This window comes from Erpetoichthys calabaricus, chromosome 10 (assembly GCF_900747795.2).
Source record: "Erpetoichthys calabaricus chromosome 10, fErpCal1.3, whole genome shotgun sequence".
NCBI classification, from domain to species: Eukaryota; Metazoa; Chordata; class Cladistia; order Polypteriformes; family Polypteridae; genus Erpetoichthys; species Erpetoichthys calabaricus.
This window is the reverse complement of record NC_041403.2, coordinates 85,664,269-85,679,258: the sequence shown is the minus strand read 5'-3', so window position 1 is coordinate 85,679,258 and position 14,990 is coordinate 85,664,269. Positions and strand designations below refer to the sequence as shown.

General features: G+C 38.4%; 1 protein-coding gene across 2 annotated transcripts in view; it reads left to right on the top strand.

The window, feature by feature from the left end:
• The first annotated feature begins 320 nt into the window (after window positions 1–320).
• spata1 (spermatogenesis associated 1) overlaps window positions 321–14,990 on the top strand; it is a 39,446-nt gene continuing 24,776 nt past the window's right edge. The window contains exons 1-3 of one of the 2 annotated variants that reach the window (XM_028811540.2): window positions 321–598; window positions 1,022–1,128; window positions 13,741–13,858. In XM_028811540.2, the coding sequence (XP_028667373.1) occupies window positions 557–598; window positions 1,022–1,128; window positions 13,741–13,858 (267 nt within the window). In that variant the 5' untranslated portion in view covers window positions 321–556. The remainder of the gene's footprint in view (window positions 599–1,021; window positions 1,129–13,740; window positions 13,859–14,990) is intronic. The other variant, XM_028811541.2, reaches the window with a different exon arrangement.

The window sequence follows — 14,990 nt, the reverse complement described above, 5'->3', positions numbered from 1 at the left end:
TAAAATGCTTACTTTTATGTCTAGTCAAGATGTAACACGTTACGTCTGTACACCGCTAGTAATAAGCGGGTCGACATTTCCTAAGTGGTACCTTACAGATAAAACTGAACAATTATTTAAAGTTCACTTACAAAATGAATACAATTAAACAAAGCACAATCACTTGTGTTGCCGATGAAAGAATTTCCAACAGTTTGCTAGGTAAGAGTACTTCATTTGCAGAAGTGGTAAAAAGTGTACGAGAGTGTATGAGGGACACGCAGGCTGCGCACGTCCACCGCGTTACTTCCTCGCCGCTCCCTTCGCTCGGCGCGCACACCTCTCTTGTGTATCGCACTCACGTCTCCGTGCTGAGCGCGGTCTGTAGCTAAAGACGCCAGGGATTTCGCTAGATGGGTACTTTGGTGGCGTTTTAATTAAGGATCTTTAGTTTTATTGTAATCAGATTTTTTTGACTTCTGACGGCCCACATTTGTCGCGCAGCGGTTTGATCAGCGAAGAGAAGCGCCACGTTAAGAGGTGGCACAATGCGCTTTCGGTAATCCACTTCGCCCAAATGAGCAGGTTGTTCGTGGATAGACGACCACCAACTGCGGGGGTATGTAAAGTCTCAAAGCGGGACACATTCCAGTTTAGTTACGCATGTTTTCAGAGTCGACTTGCAAACTGAATACTGTAGGATACTCATAAGGTAAAAATGAATTGATTATGTATGACGAGTTCAACATGAGTCGAACTGGGTTTCGTTACTTTTGATTCAGCTTTCGGACTTTTACCATATAGTTTTATTTTTTAATAGATTTTCGACACCTTTAGCATTATACACTTTTGTGTACACAAAGTCCGACTGCTGTGATGTGAATGTGTACTAAATTCTTCTCTTGGGATTAAGTGATAGCATAGCTTTTTCCCACGGTTATTCGAGCGATTTGTTCCTTTCAGATTTAGTTTTCCTTGAAGTTTCAATTGTTTTTAATTTTCAAACAGAAAAAAAAGTGAATTGATTTTGTTTTATGTTTAGTTGGTGGAGCTACACATCTACTATATTCCAGACGAACAGTGGAATTCAAAGCTAAATACCGTCTCGGCAGATGCAGTTAACAACTTCGTCTCCGCAGGATTTATACGGTAAGTGTTAAGCTTAAGGGAATTTGCATTTGTTTGGCTGACGCCTTTATCCAAAGCGACTTACAACGTTTGAGATACAATTGGTTACATTTCTGTTCTTTTTCCAATTCGAACACAGGCAGGTGAAGTGACTTGCGCAGGGTTACACTGCGTTAGGTGGGGATCTGAACCCACAATCTCTCGGTTTGAGGTCCAAAGCCGTAACCTCTGCGCCACACAGCCTACTTGCAGGTTTTTCCTTATGATTCGAGTACATATCAAATCTGAAAGGTCCTGTCATACAAATACAATTTTCTTTTCTTTCTGTTTTTTTTGAGAAATTTGGTTTTATTCACATAAGTTTCTCGTTATTTCCCCTAAATGTATGGTGTGATGGAGAGAATAGTGACACAGTGGTTAATCCCAGCACCTGCCCCATTGGTGTGGCAGTTTGCACGTTTTCTCAAAGAAAGAGTGTTAGACTCATTGGCAACTCAAAGTGGACAGAGTATTTGTGATTGTACCCTGCAAAAGAACGTTGTTTTGTCCAAGGCTGACTCCTGTTTGTATCTGGTTGTAATTGAGAGAGGCTATTCATACTGTATACATTCATCCATGCTTTAAAACAGCTTGATCCACATTTATGATTAAATGAGAGGGAGGGTAGCATCCAGCACAAATCAGGAAGCAAATCTGGACAGAATGCCAGTTTAGGACACACATACTCATTCTGCCTGTCACTTAAACAAAACCAATTTAGAGTCACAACCTCTGCGATGTGGCAAGAAACCAAAATAACCTGGAGAAAAATCCATACAGACTGTGATTGTCATGTCTTCTGATATTGTAAATAAGCAATGTCGACCATCATATGTATAAAAACATACACACACTTATATGTGTATATATATATCTGTATATAGACACACACACACTATATAAAAGTGTACTATCTAGGCACCTCAGGTTGCTTAGCAATTGCTTGTCAAACATTTTACAGGTTGCTAAATGGCTAGCACTATCAGAATGAATTTGTAAATACTGATGCATTAGTTTAAACACATCCCCGCCTGTATGCTTGTGCAAACAAGCTGTCACTGTTGAAGTTTCCTGGTAAAGGTGAGTGTACAATAAAACCTGACTGCTGTACTCTGCCACAGTTACAAAGTCATGATATATATACAAACTGTAAAATTAATATTTTTGTACCATCCCTTGAAGAGTAAATAGTTAACCTTACATAGGGAAATGGAGCAAATCAGTAGGTTTTGTAAAATGTATACATTATTTTTGTGTAGAAAGAAACATTAGAGCATGGTGCATGTTAGTAAGTGGAGACTCCTTAATTTTCCAAACAAAACCACGATCATGAGTGGGTTGTATGCTGGGATGGACTTGCCTACACCAGTTTTGGCCTCAGCTCTTAATCACATAACAGGGGCAGCAGTTATGATAACGCATAGACTGGCATAGAGCTTGTATATGCCTTTATTTACACACAGGAATATCCAACATGTAATTGCACCCTGTAACAGTTTCTTCATGGTAGCACAGAGGGTATTGTGGCTACCTGACAGCAATTAGACTCTTAGGTTGATTCCAGGTACTTGTGTGTTCAGTGTGGAGTTTGCATGTGCTCCTAAGGTTTTCATGAGTTCCCTCTAAAGACTGAAGTCTCTTCCTTACCATCTAAAACTATGCAGTAATGTGATGTTAAATGTGATATACTTTAGTTTTTGCAAAGGGTTAAGCTGTTGTACCTGTTATTATTGCTCACTGTGACTGAAGTTCATCCTCAGAATAAGGAAGGATGAACAGAGCTTTGCCAGATGTTTAAGGAGGCCTGTTTAGGTGCAGAATGTATGTGACTGTTACAATGATCTCCCTGTTTTCTTTGTAAGACATATCTTAATATAGGAACCCATGTGTATCTGAAGACAGCAGTATAAAGTAGATTGGATTAGAAAGGAAGTATCAAACTGCATAAACTGAATATTCACTTTTAATGAGGACAATTGGCTGATGTTATAGCAGGAAATCTACATCCATTTACTGAATGAGCTATTGTTAGGTTGTGGAGTGTAGTAGAAAATGGCAGTACCCAAAGTCTACCTTTATTTTTGTTTTTAATTTTAATACTGATATAAGGGTGGTATCATCATGGTGGCACTGTGGTTAGCATTGCTAACCCATGCATCCTGGATTTTAGTCCTATGCCTAGATGCTGTCTGCGAAGTCTACACATCCTCTTTGTGTCTCTATGGATTTCCTCCGGCTAATCCAGTTTTCATTGCATATCCCAAAAACATACATACAAGGGTAATTAAAGAAATTAAATTTGTTCTGTGAAAGTATGTATGTGAGTAGACACTGATATAGACTGACTTTTTGTCCAGGATTGCCTTGTTTCAATTGCTGCTAGGCGATTAAGTGGGTTTGAGAATGTTATGTTATTTAAGTCTCATAAAAATATATCATATTATTAGATACCGTTAGTTAGTGCAGATAAAGAATTAATATGTATCAAACATGAGACCTTTAAAATATAAACAAGAAAAAATCATTTTCATAACCATTTTTTTAACTTTCTTAGTCCCCTGCTGTGTCATACACAAGCTGAGCCAGTTCTGGCAGCAGATGTGATCATTAAACCAGGACAGGCCACAGTCCTTTGAAAGACATACTCAGGTGTGGGCTAATTTAGAGTCACCAATCAAACTAATCCATGATCAATTGGGAATATGAGAGGAACCCTGGAAAAAATCCAAGTCCACCCAGGAGAACCAGGCAAACTCCACACACACAGTGATCCTGGTTTCTAAAGCTGAGAGGTGGCAGTGCTAACTATCATACATCCTAGGAAACTCAATAATCAATGCATGATGAACACTTAAGCAGAAGCAGGTAGATACTGAATTAATGTGTTTGTATTTCTTTATTGCCAGTTACCATAATGCTTATAAGAAAGGTTGATCTTAACTATATACCAGTATATTAATTAGTCACAACCCTTCCAAAGCAAACATTAAGGGATGGGTTTGTTGAAGAGACTGAAAGAGTTAAATTCAAAATGGTACAACATAACATCCTCATACCTACATAGTCCAATGCAGGGCTGTAGGCTACAGCCTATAAACAAATGAAAATATTTAAAACAGATCAGATGATAAGAAAAAACAACAAAACTGCTAAACAGGTGAGCAAGAGAGTTATAAACTGAAAAACCCAGCAGCGGACTGTAAACAGTATATAAATTAGATAAGATCAAAAGTAAAGAATGATGGGAGAAATGGTGAACAGCAGCTAGTCTTGTTCAGGAAACAAGAAGCATGGCTACAAGGTTTTGATTTAATTATAAACAGGATTCATACAAAATTATGCAGATTTTAAAATTGTTACTAATAAGAATTTCACACATATACCTAAAATTTCAAGGTAGATGTCAACTTTACTAAATAATCTGAAGATCAATTAAGACTAATGTTTTAGAAAGGCCGATGGTGAAAGAATATTTACATTATTAGTACATTGCAATATTTACTATTGCTTAGGCATAAAAAAAATGAAACAAATTTTATAAACTATTTTATATATATGTATACCTATTGTAAATATGGAATATTGCATAAATAATGAACAGAACAAAGATATATAGTTGGGTCACCTCCTTGCTGAAACCCCTTTTAAAAGCAAAACAAGGTGGCAACAGCCACAATGAGATACTCTCAGTTATTACCAAGAGAGTACTCTTAGCAGGAGGTCCTTCTCTCTCAGTTGTGGGTTCACTCTGTCTTTGGCTGTATTATACAGTGATCATTCCTGAAGGGGGAGAACTTCATGGGATGTGGAGGAAGTGACATCAGTAGGCTTCCTGCATGAAGGAGTTTTAGTGTGGAGTTACTGTGCTTACTTGGTCAGAACCCTAAAGGTGTCCTTGAAGCACATGTGCCAAAAAAGTATGTATGCATGTATGTGTGTATGTGTGTGTGTGTATATATATATATATATATATATATATATATATATATATATATATATACAGTATATATATATATATACTATATATATATATATATATATATATATATACAGTATATATATATATATATATATATATATATATATATATATATATATATATATATATAATATGTATAGAATGTGTATATATGGGTGGCACGGTGGCGCAGTGGGTAGCGCTGCTGCCTCGCAGTTAGGAGACCCGGGTTCGCTTCCCGGGTCTTCCCTGCGTGGAGTTTGCATGTTCTCCCCGTGTCTGCGTGGGTTTCCTCCGGGTGCTCCAGTTTCCCTCCCACAGTCCAAAGACATGCAGGTTAGGTGGATTGGCGATTCTAAATTGGCCCTAGTGTGTGCTTGGTGTGTTTGTGTGTGTCCTGCGGTGGGTTGGCACCCTGCCCAGGATTGTTTCCTGCCTTGTGCCCTGTGTTGGCTGGGATTGGCTCCAGCAGACCCCCGTGACCCTTTGTTTGGATTCAGCGGGTTGGACGCTGGATGGATGTGTATATATATATATAGATGTATAGAATATATATATATACACTCAGACTTTATGTAAATAGAGACAGATAGATACATAAAGATATATTACAACATTATATACAGCAGTGAAAAGTATATTGCACAAAACATAAATATATAAAATAATCTAATAACAGAATTGTAAAATAAACAGTGTGTCTGTTTAGAATCCAAATTGATTTACTTTCAGTGTTGGGATGGATCCAGTCTATCTTGGTTGAAGGCCTGCTTTGCGGAGTTAGGGTCCCTTTTTGAAAACAGCCTCATGTGGGAGTTCCCCTTTCTTTGCAACAGAGGTTAGCTAATTGGAAGTGGTAGCCCATATCCTTGCAGTGACTTCCATGGGATGAGTAACCTGAGCAAGGGTAGTTTCTTTGAACTCTTCCTGTCATCTTTGAAAAGAGAGCAGAGCATGCTCTAAGACATCTGGATATGTTTTTTCAAAAATGTTTTTTTTTGGGGGGGAGGGGGGTTGACTTTTTTCAAGTTAGTATTTATTTAAAGCAATTCCTCAGCAAAAGAAAATTTACCCTGAAATGCTTTCCTTTGACAACATTAAATGTGGTGGCAATCCTTATTTCAGAAATCAGTTGTGTTATAACATAAGACATAGCAAAGTGCTTCTCTGATGTACAGTATATACATCTCTATATATGTAAAATCCAACGTCTGTCTGTCTGTATGTCTGTTCTCTTTTCACGAGAGAACTACTTAACAGATGCAGATCAGGTTTTTTTCTATAATTTGCTTGAACATTTCAGTTGATTTAGCAACTTTTCTCATTGCGCTAATATTATAGTTCAGTTGTGGGACCAATTTATTCATGCGAATCCGAGAGACAGGCTGCGGGCCGAGGGGAGTAGGAGGCAGGACCTCAGGAGTAGGGAGCTGGGTGAGGTCATCCTCACTCTTGCACCAGCCTCCGTTCGAGTCACTCTGCCTCTCGCCACGTGTTGGAGCATACCTTGCCTCCACTTAGTTAGTGATACCTGTTTGTTCAGAAGGCATTATCATCTAGAGATTGTTAAAAAGTAATGTTTGACATTTTTGAGAGAAAGATCTCAGCTAAGCATGTTTTAGAGGGTAGCTGCTCATTGGCAGAGATATCACAGCCACGTGCTGTTCTCCCCATGCGGGGATGCTCTCCCGTCAGAGCTGAACACGATCAGATACAGCGTCAACGTTTGACGTTGGAGTGTACCTACCTTCTGCTTGGCCAGAGATGCGTTGCCAACTTTTTACATTTTTGGCAAAGACATCACAGCTACATTCTCTCCTCTGACAGCAGAGCCAAAAATATTGTATATCAAGAGCCCTCGGATATGAAAGCTATCAATATAAATTCTTTTCAATACAAATGATTACATTTTTTTTTATTGATTTTTAAAGTTTGTACTGTTTCACTACTATGCGGTTGGGACAGCTAGTCCTTTCATATTTTAAACCTCTTATATCCCTTAAAGGGTTGCAGGGGGCTGGAACCTGTTCCAACAGGAATCAATTCTGGAGAGGATGTCAGTCAGTTAGATTTAATGGCAGCACAATTTCAATAATATATACTGTATATATTTTCCATACATGCTTAGTTCAATACCAGTTGACGGTTTCCAATAGCCTGGTATAAGTCCGGAGCTGTTTGGAAGGGATGGTAATCTGTATCACAGTACACCTTGACACAGGGTCAATTTTGAATCAAGAGTAAACTTAACCTGCATTCTTTGTTATGTTAAAGAAAGCAAGTTCTTGAAAACACTCACACACACACACACACACACAAACAGAAGTAAAGCATGATTTGGAGATTCTGCACAGAAGGTGACCTCTGTGGGATTGCTTTGGAGCACTGAGGCAGCAGGACAAACCGTTGTGTTGCTCATGCTCAGTGTTGTGTTGAAAATAACAAGTAAGTAAGCAAATATGTATTTTCCTTTATTGAACGTATTTGCTGAGATTTGTGGTATTTCTTAATTCACCAACAGTTTATTACTGACTAAGCCTTCCAGTGGTTCTTAATCCTATATTTGCCTGCCTGTTTTCCAAACTCTTTCTTAAATAAAATAAAAATCTTTCTTTGAAAGGAATATGTTCTTTACTTACACGGCTTATTTATGTTTACAATTCCCTGTTAATAATGCAACTATTGCGTATTTTAGTTTTCAAGCCAAGTGATGAATTTTTGTTTAAACCATTTTGCAGTAGCTGCCATCATTTATTAGCTTTGCTCCATTATGTCTTTCTAAATATTTTATTTAAACAGAGAAGCAAAAACAGTGGTGTAAGTCATTTCTGAGATTGCAGTCACAGAACTTCGACAAACTATCTAATTCAATGTTAAAATCAATTACAAGATTAAATTGTTTTGAGCAAAAAACAGCAGTCAAAGTGGCCCCTCAAGAAGCCCTAATTGACTCATACATTCTTTATACATCCTAAATAGCACTAACATAAAGAGTTCTCAATAGTTCAACATTATCAAGTTGAACTTAGCTGGAACCTTTTGATGAAGTTTAGAGATAAATGTGGTTGCCTCACAGCTTCATCCTCTTAGTTTCATGTTGTTATCTAGTCATTATATGTGAAGTTTGCATGTTCATCCTTTGTTACTATGTATTATATCCACACGTATATCCCAGATACACATATTAATTATTTGGATCTCCTAGTTGAGAGGATAATTATGCCCAGTGCTTTGTTGTCACCCTGTCTTGGTTTGCTTCTTGCCTTTACACCTAATGCTGCCATGATGAACTTGAGTTCTATAACTCGGATATCAATAAAACAGGTTCTGAAAGATAATAGTGATGTATTATTTGAGCATGCATTGGTGTTTTTACTTTATTGAAGTTAATAGGTTTGAGCACAATGGGTGAGTAAATCTGCATTTTTCTGAAAAAAAAGTCTTCTAATATTAACATATTTTTAAAAATGTAGTTTATGGATAGCATGCTAGCACAGTAGATAGCACTGCTGTCTCTTAAATTCACCTGTTTTGGTTTAAACCCTGTCCTCATTACTGTCTGGGTAGAGTTTTCATTCTCTTTACATAACAGAATTTTTCTTCAGTTCTTTCCTTGATCCCAGAGGTTTGTGTGCTGGGTTAAATTGGCCCAGTGTGATTGTGTGTGTAAGTGTACAGTGTGATGGAATAGTGCCCATTGCTTGTGACCAATGCTGTCAAGACAAGCTTTCACTACCCTAGACCCAGTAATTGAATAAGCAGTTTCCTATAATGGATGAATGGATCATTTTATTGATAGATGAATAGATTATATCATAATAGCACATTTTAACACATAAATTGCCAGAATATAACATTTAATTTTGGAGGTGAAATTTCGCGTTTTTATGTAGCACCACAATGCATTTTTGCTAGTGATATTTTGGCTTTGTGTCAGGGTTACGTCCTCATTACACTCATAGTAGAAAAAGCAAAACAGTTTAAGAGGGAAAGAGTGTGGAAAATACTGGGTTGTTGTTTAAGCTACCATTTCATTTATGTTGCAAAATGCTCTTGTAACTTGTTTTTCCATTGTACTCGTAAAATATAAATTAATCTATTACCTCAACCAGTGTAAACTCCTGGGAGTCTTGAAATTGCTGGACAGCATTGGGTGTAAGTTGAGAACCAACAATGAGCAGATTCTAGTCCATCACAGGGCAGACTCTTTAACTTTTTGCAGATTTGGCAACTCTAATTAACTTAACATGCATATGCATAGGATTTGCTGGAGGAAAAAAAAAGTGAGTACTTGGAGAAGACCCTCACAAATATGTGGAAAATATGCTGAGTCCACATAGACAGTGCCTAGGCCTGAATTTCAACCATGGACCTTTGTCCCACTATGCTGCCTTCATCCAAAAAATACAAGTTATTCTGTGAGGAAGTGCAGAGGCGTCAGGCAGTGGTGCCGTCAGAGCAGACCAAACTATTGTTGAGAATGTCTAGAATCTTGGACTGGATGATTGACATATTGAATGATAGCAAAGCAAGTGTACCAGAGGTGCTGATATGCTTGTTCCATACAATTGTCAATGCTGCTGTAAGGACTGTAAAGAGTTTCTTTCCATATATTGCAGCAGTATACATTTAATGTTTTTTTTGTGGGGGGGGGCTATATATTTATTCATTTACTTATTTGGCTTATTTTAACACCTTTATCCAAGAAGACTTACAACATTTGAGATAAAATTAGTTACATTACTTGTGTTTTTTTCAGCTGGAGCACAGACAATTGAAATGACTTGTTCATGGTACAAACAGTGTCAGTAGGGAATTTGAGCCCACAACCTTAGGGTTTGATGTCCAATGCCTTAACCACTATGCTACACCATCCCGACATGCATTCATTTGTCTATCAATCTTCCATTCTTGTGTAATGATTAACTTGTGTAAAACTGAACACCCCCATCTTCTTGAAAATTACACTAAATGTACCAGATGCTAACATCTATTTGTTCAAAAGATCACCATGTACACACATGCTTGTGAGGCTATACCTGGATGCTACTTAGTTTTTTCAGTCTAGTGCTGTATTTATTGATACAAATAAAGGACAAGGTGAACAGTTTTTGCTGACCTGGAAATGTGTTCTATAGAAATACAAATTAATATTTGTATTATAGATCTGTATTTGTAATGTGCTATGGATGGTATTTCCTATAGGAGGCACTAAATAAAATATTGAGAGACAGTGTACAGAAGCAATTAAGAAAACTGATAGGATGTTATAAAGCCCTATTTTTATGGCTACATTTTGAACAAACAAGGAATAGGAGAGAAGATGGATCAAAAAATGATTTTTAAAGAGGAAGCACGAGAGTGGCCCAGAATCAGGCCAAGGCTAGAATATTAGAAAGACAAACAATGTCAAGCTAACAAATGCCCTTTCTTTAACTACACTAAGTTTGTAAAGTTTTGTTTTAAAAAGTGTTTGATCCAAAGCTAAGATGTGTTATACAGTGCATCCGGAAAGTATTCACAGCGCATCACTTTTTCCACATTTTGTTATGTTACAGCCTTATTCCAAAATGGATTAAATTCATTTTTTTCCTCAGAATTCTACACACATCACCCCATAATGACGTGAAAAAGTTTACTTGAGGTTTTTGCAAATTTATTAAAAAGTAAAAAAACTGAGAAATCACATGTACATAAGTGTTCTCAGCCTTTGCTCAATACTTTGTCGATGCACCTTTGGCAGCAATTACAGCTTCAAGTCTTTTTGAATACGATGCCACAAGCTTGGCACACCTATCCTTGGCCAGTTTCGCCCATTCCTCTTTGCAGCACCTCTCAAGCTCCATCAGGTTGGGTGGGAAGCGTCGGTGCACAGCCATTTTAAGATCTCTCCAGACATGTTCAATCGGATTCAAGTCTGGGCTCTGGCTGGGGCCACTCAAGGACATTCACAGAGTTGTCCTGAAGCCACTCCTTTGTTATCTTGGCTGTGTGCTTAGGGTCGTTGTCCTGCTGAAAGATGAACCGTTGCCCCAGTCTGAGGTCAAGAGCGCTCTGGAGCAGGTTTTCATCCAGGATGTCTCTGTACATTGCTGCAGTCATCTTTCCCTTTATCCTGACTAGTCTCCAGTTCCTGCCACTGAAAAACATCCCCACAGCATGATGCTGCCACCACCATGCTTCACTGTAGGGATGGTATTGGCCTGGTGATGAGCGGTGCCTGGTTTCCTCACCAAATAGGTTTCAATCTTTGTCTCATCAGACCAGAGAATTTTCTTTCTCATGGTCTGAGAGTCCTTCAGGTGCCTTTTGGCAAACTCCAGGCAGGCTGCCATGTGCCTTTTATTAAGGAGTGGCTTCTGTCTGGCCATTCTACCATACAGGCCTGATTGGTGGATTGCTGCAGAGATGTTTGTCCTTCTAGAAGGTTCTCCTCCCTCCACAGAGGACCTCTGGAGCTCTGACAGAGTGACCATCGGGTTCTTGGTCACCTCCCTGACTAAGGCCCTTCTCCCTTGATCGCTCAGTTTAGATGGCTGGCCAGCTCTAGGAAGGGTCCTGGTGGTTTCTTCCACTTACGGATGATGGAGGCCACTGTGCTCATTGGAACCTTCAAAGCAGCACAAATTTTTCTGTAACCTTCCCCAGATTTGTGCCTCTAAACAGTCCTGTCTCGGAGGACTACAGACATTTTTTTTGACTTCATGCTTGGTTTGTGCTCTGACATGAACTGTCAACTGTGGGACTCTGGAGAGATTTTAAAATGGCTGTGCACCGATGCTTCCCATCCAACCTGATGGAGCTTGAGAGGTGCTGCAAAGAGGAATGGGCGAAACTGGCCAAGGATAGGTGTGCCAAGCTTGTGGCATCATATTCAAAAAGACTTGAGGCTGTAATTGCTGCCAAAGGTGCATCGACAAAGTATTGAGCAAAGGCTGAGAATACTTATGTACATGTGAATTCTCAGTTTTTTTATTTTTAATAAATTTACAAAAACCTCAAGTAAACTTTTTCACGTTGTCATTATGGGGTGTTGTGTGTAGAATTCTGAGGAAAAAAATGAATTTAATCCATTTTGGAATAAGGCTGTAACATAACAAAATGTGTAAAAAGTGATGCGCTGTGAATACTTTCTGGATGCACTGTATAACCACCATCACCTTGTGCAATGGCAATACAATGACATCACATGTGAAACCATAACATGTGATAGCAATACAAAACAATCATCACCAACAATGTTGCTACTGATATAGAAAAACACTATGAGATGGTCATTAAGAAAACGATAAACAAAAATAGAATCAAAATGACACCAATACAATAATGATAAAAATTATTAACATGATCTAACATAAAATACAATTGCAAAAAACCCATATGTGAAGAAATAGTTCCCTTAAAAATAAACGGTTCACATAACAATGTGTGGAGTAACAGTTAAGAGAGGTTATATTTAAGCTATATAATGCACCTAGAAGATCTCATGTGGGATTCAGTGTGAAGTTTAGGTCTCAATATTACAAAAAGATTTTGCAGCATTAGAGGAAGTATCCTGAAGAGTGACTAGGATGATTCCAAGACTAAGACATATGAATAGAGAGAAAAGATTGAAGGAGTGGAACACTTTTAGTTTAAAGAAATGGAGATTAAGAGGTAATATGATTGAATTGTTTAAAATTCTGAGGGAGTTACTATAGTGGAGCCTAGCTATTAATTTAAAATTATTTCTTCAACAAGAACATAGGAACACATATGGAAACATGTTGCTGGTAAATTTGACAAAACCTTTTTAGACATATAGAACACGTTACCAAGTAGTGTGTTAGATAGCACTTTGGGGAATTTAAAAAACTCAAATTTAAGTTGTACTGGAGCATTTAGGGGAATAGCAGTGATGAGCAAAACTACAGAGATTTATTGCAAGTAAAAGTTTGTGAAATTATGACAAAAATGTGTTTAACATGTGATTTCACAATTGTCAAACTCAGACCTCAATTAATGAGGTTTGGCTTGCTTTTTTATTTCTTTTAGACTGGAATGTTCTCTATAAGAGTAATTCCACAGCTGAAACCACAATCTACCATCCAGTAATGGCACTCTGATCTTCCATGGCCTTCTTATGTGCCTTATGCAGTGCCTGCCTCCATATTCATGGCACCAATTCCACCTCACACCACTCATTTGGGGGTCAGGGGTAACACCTTCTGCACTCACTTTCCCAAACTCCTAAAGCAAAGATCGTTCCAGAGTTTCACCATCGGCCATACACCCATACACAGGCCAATTAATTTTAGCAGTGTTTGTAGGTAATGCTCAATACCTGCACCCCTTTTCCATAATCTGCGGCAGGATAAATTTTGACACATTGCTTTTGCACATAGACAAACAGGTTGCAGATAAGATGAAGATGTCTGTGCCAATGATACCAGTTACACTTGTGGTGAACCAGTTTTGCTTCAAGTTCAGTTCTGTGGAAATCACTCATTACTAATGAATAGCATTGGCGAGCTCTGCTGGACTGAATAGCCTGTATATGTCAAAATTGTTCAGATGTTCTGTTGCTCTAAATGGTATTTTAATTACCTGACTGAGTGAGCCATTACAGTTTATGTACTGCACACTATGTTTTCTAGGGTTCATCCTGATCTGAATCTAAGAGAGCTAAGGGAGCAACTTGGAGATCTCTTGGGAGAAGATGTGACAACAGAAAAGTTTGCATTTCTCAAATGTGTGGGCAGAAGCTTGGCACTGGTAAGTGAAGATTTTACTTGCAAGATTAGCATTCAACTATAAACTAAAATTAAGCAATGACAGTGAATACACTTTGATGCCGTTAATAACTTTAGGTGGAATTCCGCTTTAAAAATGCATGGTTATTGACTTGGGAAGGATACTGGGTAGTGGGTGGCATGTTCCCTTCAGAGTACCTTGGCTTTAGTATAATTCCTAGCTGGAGTATTTTCTGTGTGGAAGTTTTAGTAAGAGTGCCCTCCCATGAACTGGCACCTGTTTTTGAAAGAATATGTATAGATGATAGTTATTTGTTATTCGGTTAGTGCATTGAGACTGCATTGAGACTGTGGACTGTAAACCACAAAGTTGCTAGTTTAATTCCTGTATCTTACTGTCACTTTGACTTTTGACCCTGAGCAACTCATATACAGACACTTCTCACTTAACAACCTACCTATTTATTGACCATGCAGATTTATGACCTGCTCTCTATGTTACACTACTGTATTAACATTTATAAATATACTAAAAATGTTATAAATGGTGCAAAGGTGACATTAACTCTTTTAGGACGGATGTCGACTTGCGTTGAATTGTGGCGGTTGTCACTGCCTATTCGCCGACTCTGATGGCAACAGCTGCGCAAAGACAGCTAGGTGGCTGGCAGCTGACAGTGGCAGCTGTGTGAAGAGAGCTCGGTAACTAGTCTGCTGCACATTCATGCCGACCACCAGAGACAGCAATCTGGCAGCGACAGTGGGAACAGCATGCAGCAAAAGATGCCTGAAACAGCACCACCAGTGTAATACATGCTGCACAAAGACAGATCAGTGGCTGGCAGCTGTGCCAAGACAGCTCGGTAGATGGTTGATACAAACCCACTTAACAGTACAGTATACTTGAAATATCAGTAAAGGATGGCTCCTCTCTTATCAATCAATTTGCGTAATGACCTAGTCTTAGGAACGGTACTCAGTCATTAAGTGAGGAGTGTTTGTATTCCATAGCTTTGTTTTATTGCAGTTAGGCACAAATATAGCATGTTTAAAAATATCCAAACAAAGGCTGTTGATGGAAAATTGAATGGATGCCCATTTTCATTGACTACAAGAGGGATCACTGAACATGACAGTATGTTGAAAGTATTAAA